At 38.2% G+C, this 16,144-nt stretch overlaps 1 protein-coding gene across 1 annotated transcript in view; it reads right to left on the bottom strand.

The window, feature by feature from the left end:
• Positions 1-1,472: 1,472 nt before the first annotated feature.
• The window catches only part of pcdh17 (protocadherin 17), a 69,312-nt gene continuing 54,640 nt past the window's right edge, over positions 1,473-16,144 (bottom strand). The window contains exon 5 of the mRNA XM_058790562.1: positions 1,473-2,699. Within this exon, the coding sequence (XP_058646545.1) occupies positions 1,999-2,699 (701 nt within the window). The 3' untranslated portion in view covers positions 1,473-1,998. The remainder of the gene's footprint in view (positions 2,700-16,144) is intronic.

The following is a 16,144-nucleotide window of genomic DNA, read 5'->3' as shown; positions in this document are numbered from 1 at the left end:
GGTTTGTTCCTCTTGTGTCAAACTTTGAGTATACAACTCAAGACAGTGAGGCAACTCACTAGTTTTTGGAACAGCACGAACGTCATAGCGAAAGTTTTTAAATGTGGCAGGTTTTTTGCATTCAGAGAAAGAATAGAGAATATGACAAAATAGATCCATGACTTCACAAATTCCTCAGAGGGAACCTCTTTTTGGTCCTTTCTATGCAATGCACAGCATGTTCTTTTTCCGAATTCTTCCGACCCTTTGGAGTACAAATGACCTTAAACAGAATAGACAGCATCACTAAACGTTCACAAAGGATTTTCTGCCACTGCTCATCAAATCAAAATAGAGCAAGAAGGTTGAGGAGAGAGAAAGAGAGAGAGAGAGAAAAACTCTTCAATGAACCCAAACAATGACCATTTTTGTAAAATTAGCTGCCCATAAAACAGTCTTTGCATTGTAAAAAAACTACGCAAACTGTAGTCATGTGTGGCTGTTTTTTTTAGTTTTGTTTCTTGTAGACAAAAACAAGTTGCTTAGCAAGTAGTGAACATGTCATGTAAGCAGTCTTTTCCAACATGTGTTTCAAACAACATAACCTGTCCAAACTCACAGCAGCGAGGCGAAGCAGAAAGCGAGAGCAGAAGAGTGAACCAAGATTGAAACCGAATGGAAATTAAACTCATAGAGTTTGACGACTACTAAGGCATCAGTTGCCAAGTACAATATAAGCCCATGTATATTACAACACAACCATATATTAATTTAATAAAATACACAATATAGCTCTTGTACACGTAACAATTTGGCTCAAATGCACAGAAACTGCAGAAAAATCAATAAAAATATGTTGTTTTGATGTAAACACATTAAATTGGATACATTTTGCACATTAAAATGATATTGTGTATAAGTGACAATGTGAAGGGACATTTCCTTTTTTAAAATCCTTTTTTTTTGTTGTTGTTAATGTATTGTTTTTATGAAATTGAAACAGTGTCCTTTGCAGTTCAATAAATATTTTCAACTGCATTTTCATCCTGTGCGCACCCTCTTTTTTTTCTTCTTCTGAGATTAATGTTTTGTTTTTTTTTTTACAAAATGTATAAATATTTTCATTGTTATCTGGACACTATACATAAGTTCATATATTTATATATATTTATCTATATGTATATATAGATATATCTTTTCACAGTTGAGGAAAAATGTCCCTAATATACAAGAGAGTGACTGTTATAACTTAACGTCAGACACGTGGAAAGTCACTTTAAAAGTAGTGAAAAGCTGAAGACAGATGATCACAGAGGACCAATAAGTGAGAGTAACAGGTTCACTGTTCTGGAATGTTCCATGTGTACGTATACATAGGGGGAGGAGGACACAGTTTACACGTGACTAGAAATGACAGGTGAAGCATGGTTACATTTCATAATCAACCCTCCCCACCCGCCCTAAAGATTAATGGCCCCACACACCCCCTCCGAGTTTGTTGATATCATTTGCACTTCTTATGCTGATATTACAAAGCCAATAAAAGTTAAAGAGAGAGTCTCTGTCTTGGTGTGGTCCAACCGTTCCAGGGGCGTCTGATGCACCCCGAACCCTCTTGACTTGCGATTGTCAGAACAAACCATTTTCGTCCACCCCTTCTCCTCCAAAAGTCCCTGTAGGCGAAGGGTGGGGCACTCCGTCTGCAGTTCAGTGACAGAAAGACGTCACAGTAAGAAAGAGTTTGAAGCTGGTGGGCACTTGAAGAAGAAGAAAAAGCTCACAAGAAGCCAGAAGCAGCAACTTCTGCAACTCTAAAGAAATTCCCTTGCCCCCAAAAACACAACACGGCATCCAAACGAACGTAAGCAAACAGTTTTTTTGCTCCCTATGTTTATTTGTCAAGATCTTCAAGTACACGTGTTTTTTTTTTGTCCCCATCTGCATCACACTCTCCCGGAGAGCGTCTCGACTTGGTCCATGTTTCGTCTGCTGTAGTTTCTTATGCTGGCAAAGTCTGCTTTACTTTCTGATGGAGGTGTTTTCGTTTCCCCGGCAATCCTGCAGCAGTTTGTCGATGTCTCTGACCACCTGGTCTGCGTCCATGGTGCCGCGGCCCATCTCTCCTCCGCCCTGCTCCAAAACGCTGTCCATTTCCACCGCCGTCTCCTGGCTAATCCGCGAACGTGCTTCAGCCAGGACTTTGGCTACGGGGTCGGAGGGAGGCAGCGTGGAGTAGCCCTGCTCTTTGTTCTGCTTGTTCGGGGAGATGTACTGTCCATCTGGGGGTCCGTAGTGGCTGGTGCTGGGTGTGCCCTCTGCTCCGTCACCCATCCCTTTGGCCGAAGAGCATGGGGAACCTGTATTGCAGCCTTTGGTAGGGCTACATGAAGCAGAAGGAACCTCCTGCAAGAGAGGGCTGAGGGCACGTTTGGTCTTTAGGTAGGGTTTAACATTCGCCACGAGGATGGTATGGTCTCGACGCTCCTTCCCAAATGTGCAGAACGTTTTTTTGCCGTTGGGGTTGCACACTGTCTCGTAAGTTTCGGTTTCCACTGCGACTGCCTCCATGCCGGCCGGTACGAAGAGGTTGGTGCGGTAGTCCGAGCCCTCAGCTTGGGGAGTTCCTGCTCCTCCAGCCCCTGTAGGAAACTGGGGCATCCAACAACGGTCAGAGTGACCCAGCACTCGACACTCCTCTGTGCAGTTCACACAATCCTCCTCTGGAAAGAGAGAGAAAGAGAGAAAAAAAGATTCATTTGGCTGGAAATTCAATTAAGAAATAACCATGTGAAAATTCTGGCTAATTTTTAATAATCAAGTGAAGTAAAAAGACATCTGAAATGAACCCAAAGGTTATTCGTCACAAATGAATAAAGCTGTCATCAGTGCAAAAACAGATTGTCTTAACGTAACACTTGAGTCAGTGTTTCCTGCACCACTTTTCAGCAAAGCTGAATCACCACAGATATGTTACTGCAGTTGTGAATGTGAGTTTGCAGTCTAAATTTAATTTGGTGAGATAAAAAACAGTGTACTGGCAAAATGAACAATCATACAGAACAACTGGTGTAATCTGCTTCATGAAGAAATGACTCATATCTGCTGGTGCTTTTAATGAATCATTCAAAGAGACTCTCTTTAGAAATGTTATCATGGTTTTCAACTGTGGTGACAAGAAGAAATGTTTCTAGAGCAGTAAATCTGCATATTAGAATGATTTCTGAAATATCATGTGACACTGAAAGTAAATTACTTAAAATCGTTTTAAAACAGAAAACAGTTATTTTACATTACAACAAATTAGGGGTTAGTGTGCCGACATAGTGCAAGAGCGCTCGCAACGACTCGAGTTCGCTTCGAGGTCCTTTGCTAATATCACTTCCCTCTCTCCGCCTAACACTTTCCTGTCAGCTCTCTACTTTCTTATCCCAATAAAGGCATAAAAAGCCCATAAATATAACTTTAAATAATGCAAGATTTTTTTCCCTACAATATTACTGCTTTGACCTTTTTTCTTAAATAAGTCACATAAATTCAGCCTTGGTGAGCATAAGGGACCTCTTTTAAAAACATCAAGAGATCTTACTAACCCAAAACGTGTAAATAGTGAAAAATAAATACACACACCACCACCAAGCTAAACAAAGTCATAAATTCCATAAAAGAAGACTTTCAATGAGGAAAATGGGATCTGGCTAAATAACGGAGTTTTCCATGAACATGATCAAAAAGATGGCAAAGAATTACCCCATTCTCCTCCTATCATGCTCATGCATTCAGTACATCCTTCCCTCTCTCCTCACCCCGCCTCTCAGCAGAACAACAACAGCTCAGTTTTGGCAAAAAGTGTGGCGCTGCTATCATAAATTTATGTCACTGGGCTTTGAAGCTATCCCAAGGCAGCCCTGCCATATCACAGAGCCAAGTGTCTAGTGCGGGCGGCACTGTATGTGTATGTGTGTGTGCATCTTCCCTCCTTTCATCTCAGCTCAGAAGAAACCACATTTTGGATTATTGTGGGCTGTTCTGATGGTGTGTCAAATGGGTCCAGGATTGTGAAGAGGATAAAAAAATAATGTATTTTAAAATGGGAAATGAAAGAAAGCAGGGAAAAAATAAGGGAACAAAAGGGAAAACATGAAAAATGAAAGTTTAAAAAAAAGTGAAATGGAAAGTGCAGCTGCTGTCCTGTGAATATAAAAGCTCAAATAGCTCAGGTAAAGCTGAGACCCGGGTCGTGAACACACACAAACCTCACTCGCCGGAACCCGTGCCATCGGTTCAATGTGCGTTTGACAAGAGAAGTGCAGTGATTTGAGCAGAACAAACAAAAGTCTTCCATCCATATTTAATAGTTTGATGATGTCTGTCTTTTGGGAGACAAAAACATGGAAACACAAACAACCTCATGAATTTATGAGAAGAAATGTTTTCAATAATCTAGCAGTCATCACCCCATTTAAGACCCCCAAAAATGTGTCTGGGAATAACAGATGATAGCGGAAAATGACTTTAGCGCATATGCTGGAAGAATCTTCATTTGTGTTATTGATTTCCCAAACTGTAATTCTCATCAATATTAATCTATCCTTCACCTCAAACAGTGCATGATCAGATTAGAAACTTTTTTCTTACGAAAATGTCATTTTGAGACTTTCCTCGATCGTTTCTTGCTCCATTTCATGTCACTTCTGTTTTCGTTTTCCTTGAAACGAACAATGGGACACGGCAATTCAAAAAGCCTGTTAAAGTTTGAGAGCAGTTTGATTTAGAAACAGATCCAGACAGATGTGCTCATTTTCCCTGCATGGCATTTACAATGCATATCGAAATACAATTAGGATATTCATCTTGAAAAAAACGACTATTCCTTTTCCTCATTCAGTGAAAGTGCATCAATTCTCTGTGCTAAAGTGTTCATAGCTAAATTGATATCTGTGTTTACTTTCGCAGAAGTATAGCCAATTGGTTTTCTTCATGCAATGTGCAAGGCTCCTTGTGTATAAATGATGACCACTTGACCTTATTATCATCATTAATCATATTTTAAATTGCTCTTTCAGATGTTTCTCTGCTAAAGGCCAAGCCATGTCATGAAAAATGATCCTCTGCAACTCGGCTCCCGAATCCCTATTGTTCCAGATTTCACTGTGTGTGTCTGGCCAACAAAAGCCTATCCCTGGGGTTCCCTTCAGTTTGTTTCTGGTCTGTGGGGTTTCTGCTAACCTTGAAAAAGTTTTCAAACTCCCTACCCATTCTCAATGGTAACGGTACACTGCACCTGCATCTCCTGAGGTCAAAATATGTCTTTTCAACACACACACATATGGACATCTGTGGTGCATCTGTGGACCGAGCAGAGGAAAAGCCAGTTCTGTATCGAGCCTAAGACCGAACCTAGGGGGACACCTAGGGTTTTGTGCCATGTATGAAGACTGTTTGCGTATTTGGAGGGTCAGCAGGCTGGTACGTCCTCAGGGACACTTTCTACAAGAGTGTGAGAGGACAGGAGTAAGTACCATAGAAGAGGGGAGAGAGAGAGCTTGACATTTATCATTTGGTGCTCTTGTGTTTTGCGAGAAAAAGACAAGGGCTTGTCCTGAGTGGCACAAACTAGCATGTGTGACAAGGTGAGGAAGAACATGCTGTCCACTTTAAATAATGAGATCTCCCACGCACACACAAACACACATATATACACACACACACACACATACACTTTAACAGAGTGTCCTCTTCAGATCTGCATGGGTTTTGAATCTGAGCTGCTTTGCTAGATTTTGCAGATGTTTATCTTCCCTAAACATAAATTAGCGTGGGTATGCATGCTAAACAGTTTCTCTGTGTGAGTAGGAATATCTTTGTTTCACACTTTCATAGCACCTTTTGACGCAAGACTAGCAAAATAAACATTTACACTTCTCTTTGAAAGTTCAGAGTCAGTAATATATATATACTGTATATAAATTAATTCTTTCACAATAAGAAATGTTTTTAAGCATATTAAAATGATTTTTGACAGTGTCATGTGACACTGAAGTAATGGCTCCTGAAAATTGAGCTTTGTCATCACAATTTTGATGAATAAATTAAGCCTTGGTGAGCATAAGAGACATATAAAAAAATAATAATAAAAAATAAATAAAAACTTTTACCAACCCCAAACCTCCAAGTGAAAAAAGAAAACAACAGTAATGCATTGCTAAGCTAATGAAGCAAATCAGTCTTGCTTTCTCCAGTATGTTCAGAACTGACTGCTCGTTCAGTGGAGGCACAATAAAGCATAAATAATCCACACTGACACATCTCCATGCACCCAGTGAGGAGGAACAATCCTTCAATAGATTATTCATGCCTGGGCGGAACAGGTGACCTTGAGACTTGGCAGGGTCGCCATGACTAACAATAAGACATGTGACACTGGCTGAGGCCACTAATTCGTCGCCAGATCCAAAGCAGGAGGTACGGTGTGAATTATTGCCACCCCCAACCCTCCTCACGTACAGTCAGTACACAATGTTACAAGCTGTTTTGGGGACACTTCATTATAATTGTATTGTGTGACATCCCTGTGTTTTCTTGATGATCCAGGCACAGATCTATATATCGAATGGCTCATCGTGAGCTATGGGCTGTTCATCAGCCATTCTGGAGGAATGTCAAATCAACTGCCCAATTATTATCACAAGAAGCACAAGCTCAGCTCTGTGCACCATTTACAGGGATTCTCAGACTTCAATTTCAGAGTGCGAGGCTTCTGCTAGCACAGCGCTTGTCCCACTCATCAAGCTAATGATGTGTGTACGACAAATCTCATTTTACAAAATCCCAAAGGCAGAGCAGCAACTCGAGACGACGCCATATTTATATGACAGTCCTAACAGAAGGTCACTTCATAATATAAACACTACTTCATGATTTGTTCTCTGCTGCATCTGGAAAAATAAGAGTTGAGATGTTTTATTTTGTGAATATTGTCACATCTGAAAGGCTTGTAGGTTCTGCATGGCTTGCTTTATAATGGCTTTAAGGTCTGACTATATTAGCACAACCTCTGACATCCTAATTATGTTTTAATTATAATCTTAGAACGAATGTGATGCTTTTAGCAACAGTGCTTGTAGAGGTTAATTTGTAAAATAAAAAAAAATAAAAAAAATTCTTATAATCATGCAAAATATTGCAAAAATAAAATATAGTCTACAATCAACAAATATACACATGCGTCATCATAATTCAGTTTTTAATGTATTTCAATTAAAATTACAACTAAATTATGATGTCATACAATTATAAAAAATGTATAAACTACATATTTTATTTTTTATAATAGATGGTATGAAAAAAAATTATGATTTCATACAATACATTACAATATAAAAATAAATTATATGTTACTGTACAATCAACAAATGATATGTATGACATCATAATTCAGAACACATTACAAACTGAATTGTCATGCAATTGCTGTAAAAAATAATTATATTTTATTTTAATGGAATACAATAAGAAAATATATGTTACAATCTGCAATCAACACATATACACATGTATGACATCACAATAATTTAGTTTGAAATATATTTTAATAAAAAAACATTACAAACTGAAGTATTTCATACATTAAAAAAAAATGTTTTTAAAATATAGAATAAATTATATAAAATTAATTAATAAAAATTGAGTTTGAGAAACAAATATTTTTTATTTATTTATTTTTTTCTCAATTAAACTAAATTACAAACTCAATTCTTATGACCATATCATGCATATGTGTGCATAATTGGTGACGGCTGTCTTATTTGGATTTATGGTCTATCTTTTAAATATGGAATACATTTTATTATGGGATAAATACATTTTTGCCATTATCTTTTAAAATATATTTTATTTATTTTTGTAATATAGTGAATGATGACTTTTTTTTTTTTTTTTAACTACATTACAAACTGAAATTTTAAGACGATGCCATGCAGGTATGTGCATAATTGCTGACTGCTGTCTTATTTGGTTCAAGTCATACATTTACAATTGATTAAATGTACAAAATCTCGCCATCAAAACTTTGTGACGGACCATATTAATTGGACCTGGAATCACACGATTTAACACTGAGCGCTGTCTCAGCAGTCTAATAAGCCAACAGCGAGAGCCGACATAATGAACATAGTCCTCATCTTCACCCTCATTTGATTTTTGCCTAGAGAAACTTCCCTCTGAGCCTGGTGGGTGAGAGAAAGAATGAAAAACACATGAAGGAGAATCCAGGCCACTTAAGAGTTTGAAGCCATTTAACAAACACCTCGCACTCTCAGTTAAGGAGGAAGCTTTCAAATGCCAGTGTTTCTTTCTTTCCTCACTCCATCTCTCAGAAGAATTCGGGTGGCTGGGTGCTTTATTTGATTCTCCAGCTGGGAAGCAGAATGAGGGAGACAGAAAGAGAGACAGATAGTATATTCTGACTCAGTGCATTAAGGCCTCCTGCCAAATCTTTTATTAGCATCTCGTTTTTCAGTCCCGTCGTTCCGTTTCTCTGTGCTCATTCGCCAGTGACCCCTCCCGATCTCAGCACCACACTACCAGCTTCCTGCCTTCCTTGGTCCACGCTGTGTCTCTCAGCCAACATCAATTTCCTTTCCTCCCTCCTTCTCTCCCTTTCTCAATCTGCTGTACACCACCAGCGGGCGCAAACAGGAGGTGACAGTCTAAGACATCAGTTATAAATCTGCCCTGAAGGTCATAATTAAGAAACAAAACATCATGAGGCCATAAAGGAGTAAATAAAAATAACAGAAAATAAATATATAATTTGAATATATATAGAAAATACAAATAAATAAAAATATAAATGTATTTTAAATGAGCTAATATATATATATATATATATATATATATATATATATATATATATATTGTTCCGACACCTTCAACATTTCTCACATTATCACAGTTTATTCGCTATAGTTTAGAAAATAGTAATAACATATTACAAGAACTCAGAGTTAAACTGTGTCAGAACAAATTCATCTTGATAATGTCAGATAACTTTGATAGAAAGGTATATAATGGATTACAATCAACGAAAAATTATTCAGACAACTGCTTAATTTTGTTCAATATGTGGTGTAAAAAGGCCGCATTAGCAGATTAAAAAAAACAAACAAAAAAAAAACATGGTCAGGTCAAAGTGTCTGAATAATTTTTTGGTCCCAAAATTTTACTGGTAGTCCACTGTATGAATAATTTTTGGGTTTAATATGTCATAGTTTACTTTGGTAACACTTTATTTTAAGGTCTCTTAACTAGTTGCTTATTAGCATGCATGTTACTAAAATATTAGCCATTTATTAGTAGTAATTAAGCACATATTAATGCCTTATTCTACGTGACCTTATTCTACATCCCTAATCCTACCCAACACCTAAACTTAACAACTACCGCACTAACTATTAATAAGCAGCAAATTAGGAATTTATTGGGGGAAAAGTCATAGTTAATAGTGAATAAGTGTTCCCTATTCTAAAGTGTTACCTTTACTTTATTTTGCTACCTCACTTGCATAAATGAACAACTATATATATATATATATATATATATATATATATATAGTTAATAATATACAAAAAATAGAAGAGCAAAAACAAGATCAATATTCTGTTGAATGTTACATTAAATGTCAAACAGCTAGTTCTGCATGTTAGCATTCACGTGGACTGTGTGCACTGGCCTTGCATCTGAAAAGGTGTGACACTGGGGGTGATGTGGAGTGAGGGTACATGAGAGGGCACAGTCACAGTGGGGTGGGGATCGTGAACACAGGCTTTGTGTAGAAAGTGTGATACGGCTGCGCAGCATGAGCAGAGGAGCATCAGAGTGCTCACACCTGTGCCCTGGCAGACTGGGGCGCAGTTGGTAGGGGGATGAACGCATGTGTGAGTGTGTGTAGTCGGCCTCGTACCTTGAAGGCTCACAGGGCAGCTGGAACAGGCCTCAAGGCTGCTGCCACACCTGTCCGCATGTTTGAGCAGTTGAATATATCACTGAAGATCTCTTATTTCTTCTCAGGTCTAAATCACAGCTAAGTACTGTTAGACCAATTTGGAGTAAACTAAACAGTTACGCCACATGCAGCTGCATGAGCATTGTGGTGGCAGAAAAACACTGGTAACAAGTGGAGGGAAATGAGTAAAATTCATGGAATAAGAGAAAAAATGTATTGTGCCTTTGGATGTCAGAATCGGAATGTAAATAATTTTTATAGAATACTGTCATCAACGATGCCAGTTGAAGCTAAACGCAGACGTTTAAATGGACAGACTACAGATACATAATATGCACATTTGCAGCTCATACTGTATTAGCCCTACAGTTACAGCATGAAATACAGTTTAAACCTATAACATTTTACATAACATTTACCAATTTCATCTCACAATTCAGACTTTTTTTTCTTGCAAATGCAAGTTTATATCTCCTAGTTCTGACTTTATAAATCGATTTAACTCAACAATAGCAAGTTTGTCAATTCTGAGGAGAAAGTGAGTGAGTGAAGTGACGTGTGGCATACTCGGAATTTGTGCTCTGCATTTAACCCATCCAAGTAGTGAACACACACACCCGGAGCAGTGGGCATCAGTTGCGGGAATAAAGTCTGAATTTTGAAATATAAACTGCAGTTTACCTTTTTTGTTCTTTTATTCCATGCCTTCCATATAATTTTCTACCACCAGATAGGCTCCGCCCACAAAAACACTGTATTGGTTTATTGGCATCTTTAGTTCCATGAAAAATCTTTGACATCCATGAAATGTTTCCACTGCGCAAAAGATTCTTTATAGTGAAAAAGCTTCTTTTTTTTTTACAGATTTTTAAGATGTTTCTCACGGATTACACTACACAGCTTTTAAAATCTGAACAGAACAAACACTAGGCATCATACACTTTCTGACTTTATAAACAGTTACAGAGGAAAAACTGGCAATCATACACTAAACAACTGAGGATCACACACTACCAGACTCACACAGAAACATGCGCCTAATAGCTAGGATACGCATGACAAATGAAAACAATTTGTGTTCTAAAATTGGCTCAAAATTTCTGATATCTTCCATAGTCTGTAGCTAAACAATCAGGGCCTGTGACCATCATACACTATGGGATTTTCTATGAAATTTGTCAACTCAAATCTGCAGACTGGCTCTGATTTTCCGCAATTAGCATCAACTTGTACAGACTGTTAATTGGGGGAAAAACCTGAACTTTCTGTTCAAGCTTTCTGTTGGTCAGATCAGCGCAAGTGGCATGACCAACTTGAACAAGAGCGAAATGTCTTGTTTCGATTTCACACAAAACACCAGTATTTCCAGACTCCTGTTGGAATGACTGGATTACACCCGTAAAATCAACGGTAAATGTGACCGCACTCTTAAAACGTAACCTTACTTACTAGATTTAAAAAAAAAAAAATGGTTCTTTTAGGAACAGTTCACTGAATGTTTCTTTCTTGGCATCCCTTTATGTGTAAGAGTTCACATACAGTAGATGCTGTTTTACCACAATTCTTTATAGAGACTGCTTTGATCCAGGATAAGTTGGGAGGGGTGGTACGGTAGCAAATACCGATGGACTCCGGGGAGGCTCATCGACAAGCCTCCTGAAAACGGCAAGGGGACGCGAAGATGCTTTAACTAAGCCAAGGACAAATGTCTTTCGATCAAACGCTCCTTTTCATTATGCATTCTCAGCCGAGCAGCAGGCAGCTAATGCCTGGTTAAGTTGCTCTAAGCCGAGGCCTCAGGGTAGGCCGCCTCCGGAGTAGACGCCGAAGGAGACGACTCCAAACAAACACACAAAGCCGAATCAATGTCCATTCACACACAGGACCTCCTTGAAGACGGAAGTTGGCAGAACGAGACAAAAGTGCAAGGCAGAGAATGGGTGCTGAAGGGAGGAGAGAGGTTAGCGAGAGATGTTTTTCTCCTGGCGCAGCAGGGGCTCAGCGCGGGGCTTACGGGCCTTAGCGCTCACCTGCGGGGGAAAGATCTGTTGGCCTTTCAAAGAGAATGCGCTAACCTTCACAACACACACATGAAAGGGACTTTGGGGGTGGGGGGCTGGGCTACTTTTATGGATCGCTGGATGTGGCGTTTCAACAAAGCATGTTCTCTTGGGTGAGTACATACTCTCCTGTGTGGATTCGAATGGGGTGAAATTAGCTCCATTATGTGCTGTATAGTTCGGTGTGCTTTTGTGCCTCCCCCGAGTGTGTTTATATGTTTGTCTGGCCGGCGACTGGTTTCTAGAAAAAAGCATCACAGATGATTTAATTCACCTGCATCATCAGGCTCTTCAGCAGCAAAAGAGGACTTCAGCTTCTCAGCATCTTTGATCTCAGTGATCACACTCACGCTCAGATCTGTCCTCCACACTCTAGATGAGTTTACACACACTTCAAAAGATTGAACTCACATTACAAAATCTGCTCAAGCATATTCTCCTGGCAATGTTTGCGTTAATCCACCATTATGTGTTTGTGTGTGTATGTATAAAACACATAAATAACTGTTAATATGATTTATAAAATATTTATTAGATTTATATATATATATATAATTATACAAAATTGTAAAATAATATTAAAATAAAAAATATGTAAAAAATACCTGTATATACTAATGTTTAATTTAGTTTTTATATTTTTATTACAATATTATACTATTTATAATAATAATAATAATAATAATACTAATAATAAAACACTAATAACTATTTCAATATTATTTTAAATATAAAACTATTATTGGTATTATTTATTTAATTAATTTATTGTTTTAAGATTTGTATTAAATTCTTTGTAGATTTTATAATATCATTTATATAAATAAAAAAAGAAAGAAAAGTAAATGAAATATTATATAAGTAAATAACACATATGTGAATGTTTATATGCTGTATTGTCATCTTTTGCTGGTTAGCTTGAGCAGGTTGGTCATGTTATCATTATGCCAGTTTCAGTTGTAATTCAATTGTAATATTTATGTTTTTTTTTTTTTTTAGATTTTATTTAAAATAATAATATATAAAATAATCGCTTTGTTATCAGATTTGCAGTCTAACACAGCAACTCAGCAGGTTAAGTCTATGCTGTGCTTAGCAATATGGTGAATTCATCCACATAAAAATACAGCATGCCTGTCGAAAAGTCTTAATGAAACCTTGTGTACTCTCAATATTTGTGTATAGGACTAATGGGGTTTAGCGGCTGAATGGAAACTAGAGAGGAAGGGAGGTTCACACAAAGCAACGGTTGCACCACACAGACGACACGAGGGAAGAAAATTATTTCTGATGACGTGTACCTGAAAAAGACTGCAGGAATAAAAAATGAAAGAGGATAAAACAGGAAGAGATTTCTACCCATTGACATACACACTCTGTGGTATGTCTTTCATGTGCGCTGTAAATATTCAAGAGCTGCAGTGACTGGGGCGAGACACAGGTGCAGTTCCTCACCTGTTTGTGCATTCAGAAACATTCAGCCCATTACAGGGCTGCGTGAAAGAAGAGAAAGCGATGGAAAAGGCAAAATGAAGTTTGCTGTGTCATTTACGCTTTTGTAATTAGGAACGGAGGAAGTCGCGCTCATGCTGGGTGAAGTTTTTGTAATATCTTTCTAGTGAACGCGCCAGTTCGCATTCAAGCTCTCCTTTGGTCTTTGTGCCGTAATCGCCCACAGCGGCAGCCAAAGTTCATTCTTGGAAAAGATTGAAAATCCGCTGCGGGATTCTACAGGTGGGAAAGAACTGGATAGCAGGTGCTCACACACATACATACACACACACACACACACACATACTGTGAATCAAGTCCCACTTGCTTCTATAATAACTATGGCTAATTACGCTAACAAACACACAAAACACCTTTTGCATTAATTGTATTAATTTGTTTTAATTTTCCCAAATGGAATTTATAAAGTATTGTTTTTTTCTCCCTTTTCTCTATTTTTTTCATCTCTGTCTTATCTTTGTATTTTATTTTTCACAATGATAAACTAATGTTAAGCCTGGAAAGCAATGACTCATCTAATTACTAAAGCAACCCACCAGGTTTTCAGTGATGAAAAATACAACGGGTGAAAAAAGGGGACTGTTCCTCACTCGACAATTAATAAATTATCCGGAAACATCATATTAGTATTGACTAAGGAAGTCTATAATACCTGGATATAAAATATAAATCTAGCTGTTAACATTTCATCTCTCAGAATTTTCTCTCTGTGTTTCAGTTTTAGTACTAAAAACAACAATGATGTTGCCTCTGCAACTAACTGCTATAAAATAAGTTCAAGTAGAGGTTTTTATCTAATATTTTATTTCAGCCTTATTTGAATGAACAAATGCCCAAAAGAAGCTAACTGTCCAATGCTAATCAGCCAAACCTGACAAAACAGCATATAAACAAGTATTTCCATCATTTAAAAGCTAACAAAACCAAACAGCTGCCCTGCATGGGTCTAAATCAATGTGATCCGAGCGAAATAGTGACTGGCAGTAAGCAACTCCCTTTCTAAATCACTTCCTGTAATGTAAATGTCACTCTCGGTCTACGCTCCTTCCTTCCCCTGCTGTTTTCACACAATTGGATTGAATACTTTTCTACATGTCATCACTTTGTCACCGCGATGGTTCCCCGGAGTCCCATGCGGAGGAAGAGGATTATACGTCTGTCAATTATCTGCTTTTCTCCAAGATGCAGGAGGATTACGGCGGCACGGCAAGCTAACTAAACACACACGCTCGATGATGTCCAATCACTCATTACTAGACACAGCGGGTGTTATCTGTACTCGAGTGTACAACTTCACAGTAATGGAGATGGTTTTCACCCTATTAAGTGGTGGAATGGGAGGGAAGGATGCGGGGAAGACAAAAAAGAGAGAGGAGAAAAAAACAAGAGTAAACTCAGAGAGATAAAGTGTGACCTTTTAATGAAGACATGCGAACGATAGACAGGAAGATGGAGGAGGAAGATAAAGAAAGGGAATAATTGAAAAGAAGAAAAACAGAGAAAGGGCCAACGACAGACCGAAAGTGTCTTTAATCCATCTCTCTTATCTGGACGAGTGTGTGCGTGACAAAACATTTCATTCTATAGCGGGATTGGAGTTTCAATCAAGTATTTGATGAACGTAATCATTGCGGTAATTGATCTATTGAAGCCGGCCCTCTCAATGTGAACATTGAGGGTCATGGGGAGAAAGCTGTTGAGTCTCATGAGTGGCTTTCAGTGGGACAGGAAGAGAGCACAGCCAGATCCCTCTCTATTCACACAGCTTGACACACAGCTGTTCCAGTCCTTTAATTTTGCGTTGGTTTCCTTGCACCCCTCCTAATCTGGCTGTCTATTGCGCCGTCCACTCGTTTCGTCCTCACTCTAATTCACAAATTGAGACATTGCAGTCGAGAGAGCGGCTGAGATGATGCATTTATTAAACTGGGGCTGTCAATTTAATTTAGTGTGATTAGTTACAAAAAAAGAAATCTGAAATAAAAATGTAATGCTATTAATTATGCCTCCTGACCCTGCAAATGCTGTAATAAGGGATTTCCTACCATCAAAGCAATTCAAGCATGAAGTGACACTTCATGTTTTGCGAATCCGCAGTCAGTGCTTAGTTGAATTACTTAACATGGTGTCTTAAAATGAGAATGTACTGAAATAAAATATAATGACTGCTAAAGCCACTAATTGTGATGTCAAAACAAATGCTTTTTTAACACAACATGGGAAAATATTGATATATGTAAAGCAAATTGCTGTTAATTAGGTGAATTAATTGGTGTGAGATGTGATTAATTTCATTAACATTTTGCTAATCAATTGACAGTCCTAATCTAAAAATGACTGAAACGGATAAATACATTTCAATTTTAAAGACATTTTTTTGTCATTGTTGGCGTTTCTGTGATTAAAGCAACAGCTGCAGGGCCCCCATCGTAAGCAAGCTTGCCACTGACGGAAGGGCCAATCTCTGCAGCTGATACCAGGAATCCACACACACACACACACACACACACACACACACACACACACACTGCTCAAGGAACAGTTACAAAATGTAAGATATGAAGAAAGCACATTTCCAGGAACCAAGTGT

The sequence above is a fragment of the Onychostoma macrolepis genome, chromosome 11 (genome assembly GCF_012432095.1).
Source record: "Onychostoma macrolepis isolate SWU-2019 chromosome 11, ASM1243209v1, whole genome shotgun sequence".
Classification (NCBI taxonomy): domain Eukaryota; kingdom Metazoa; phylum Chordata; class Actinopteri; order Cypriniformes; family Cyprinidae; genus Onychostoma; species Onychostoma macrolepis.
Note: the sequence above shows the minus strand (reverse complement) of the source record. Positions and strands in the feature narration are given on the sequence as shown.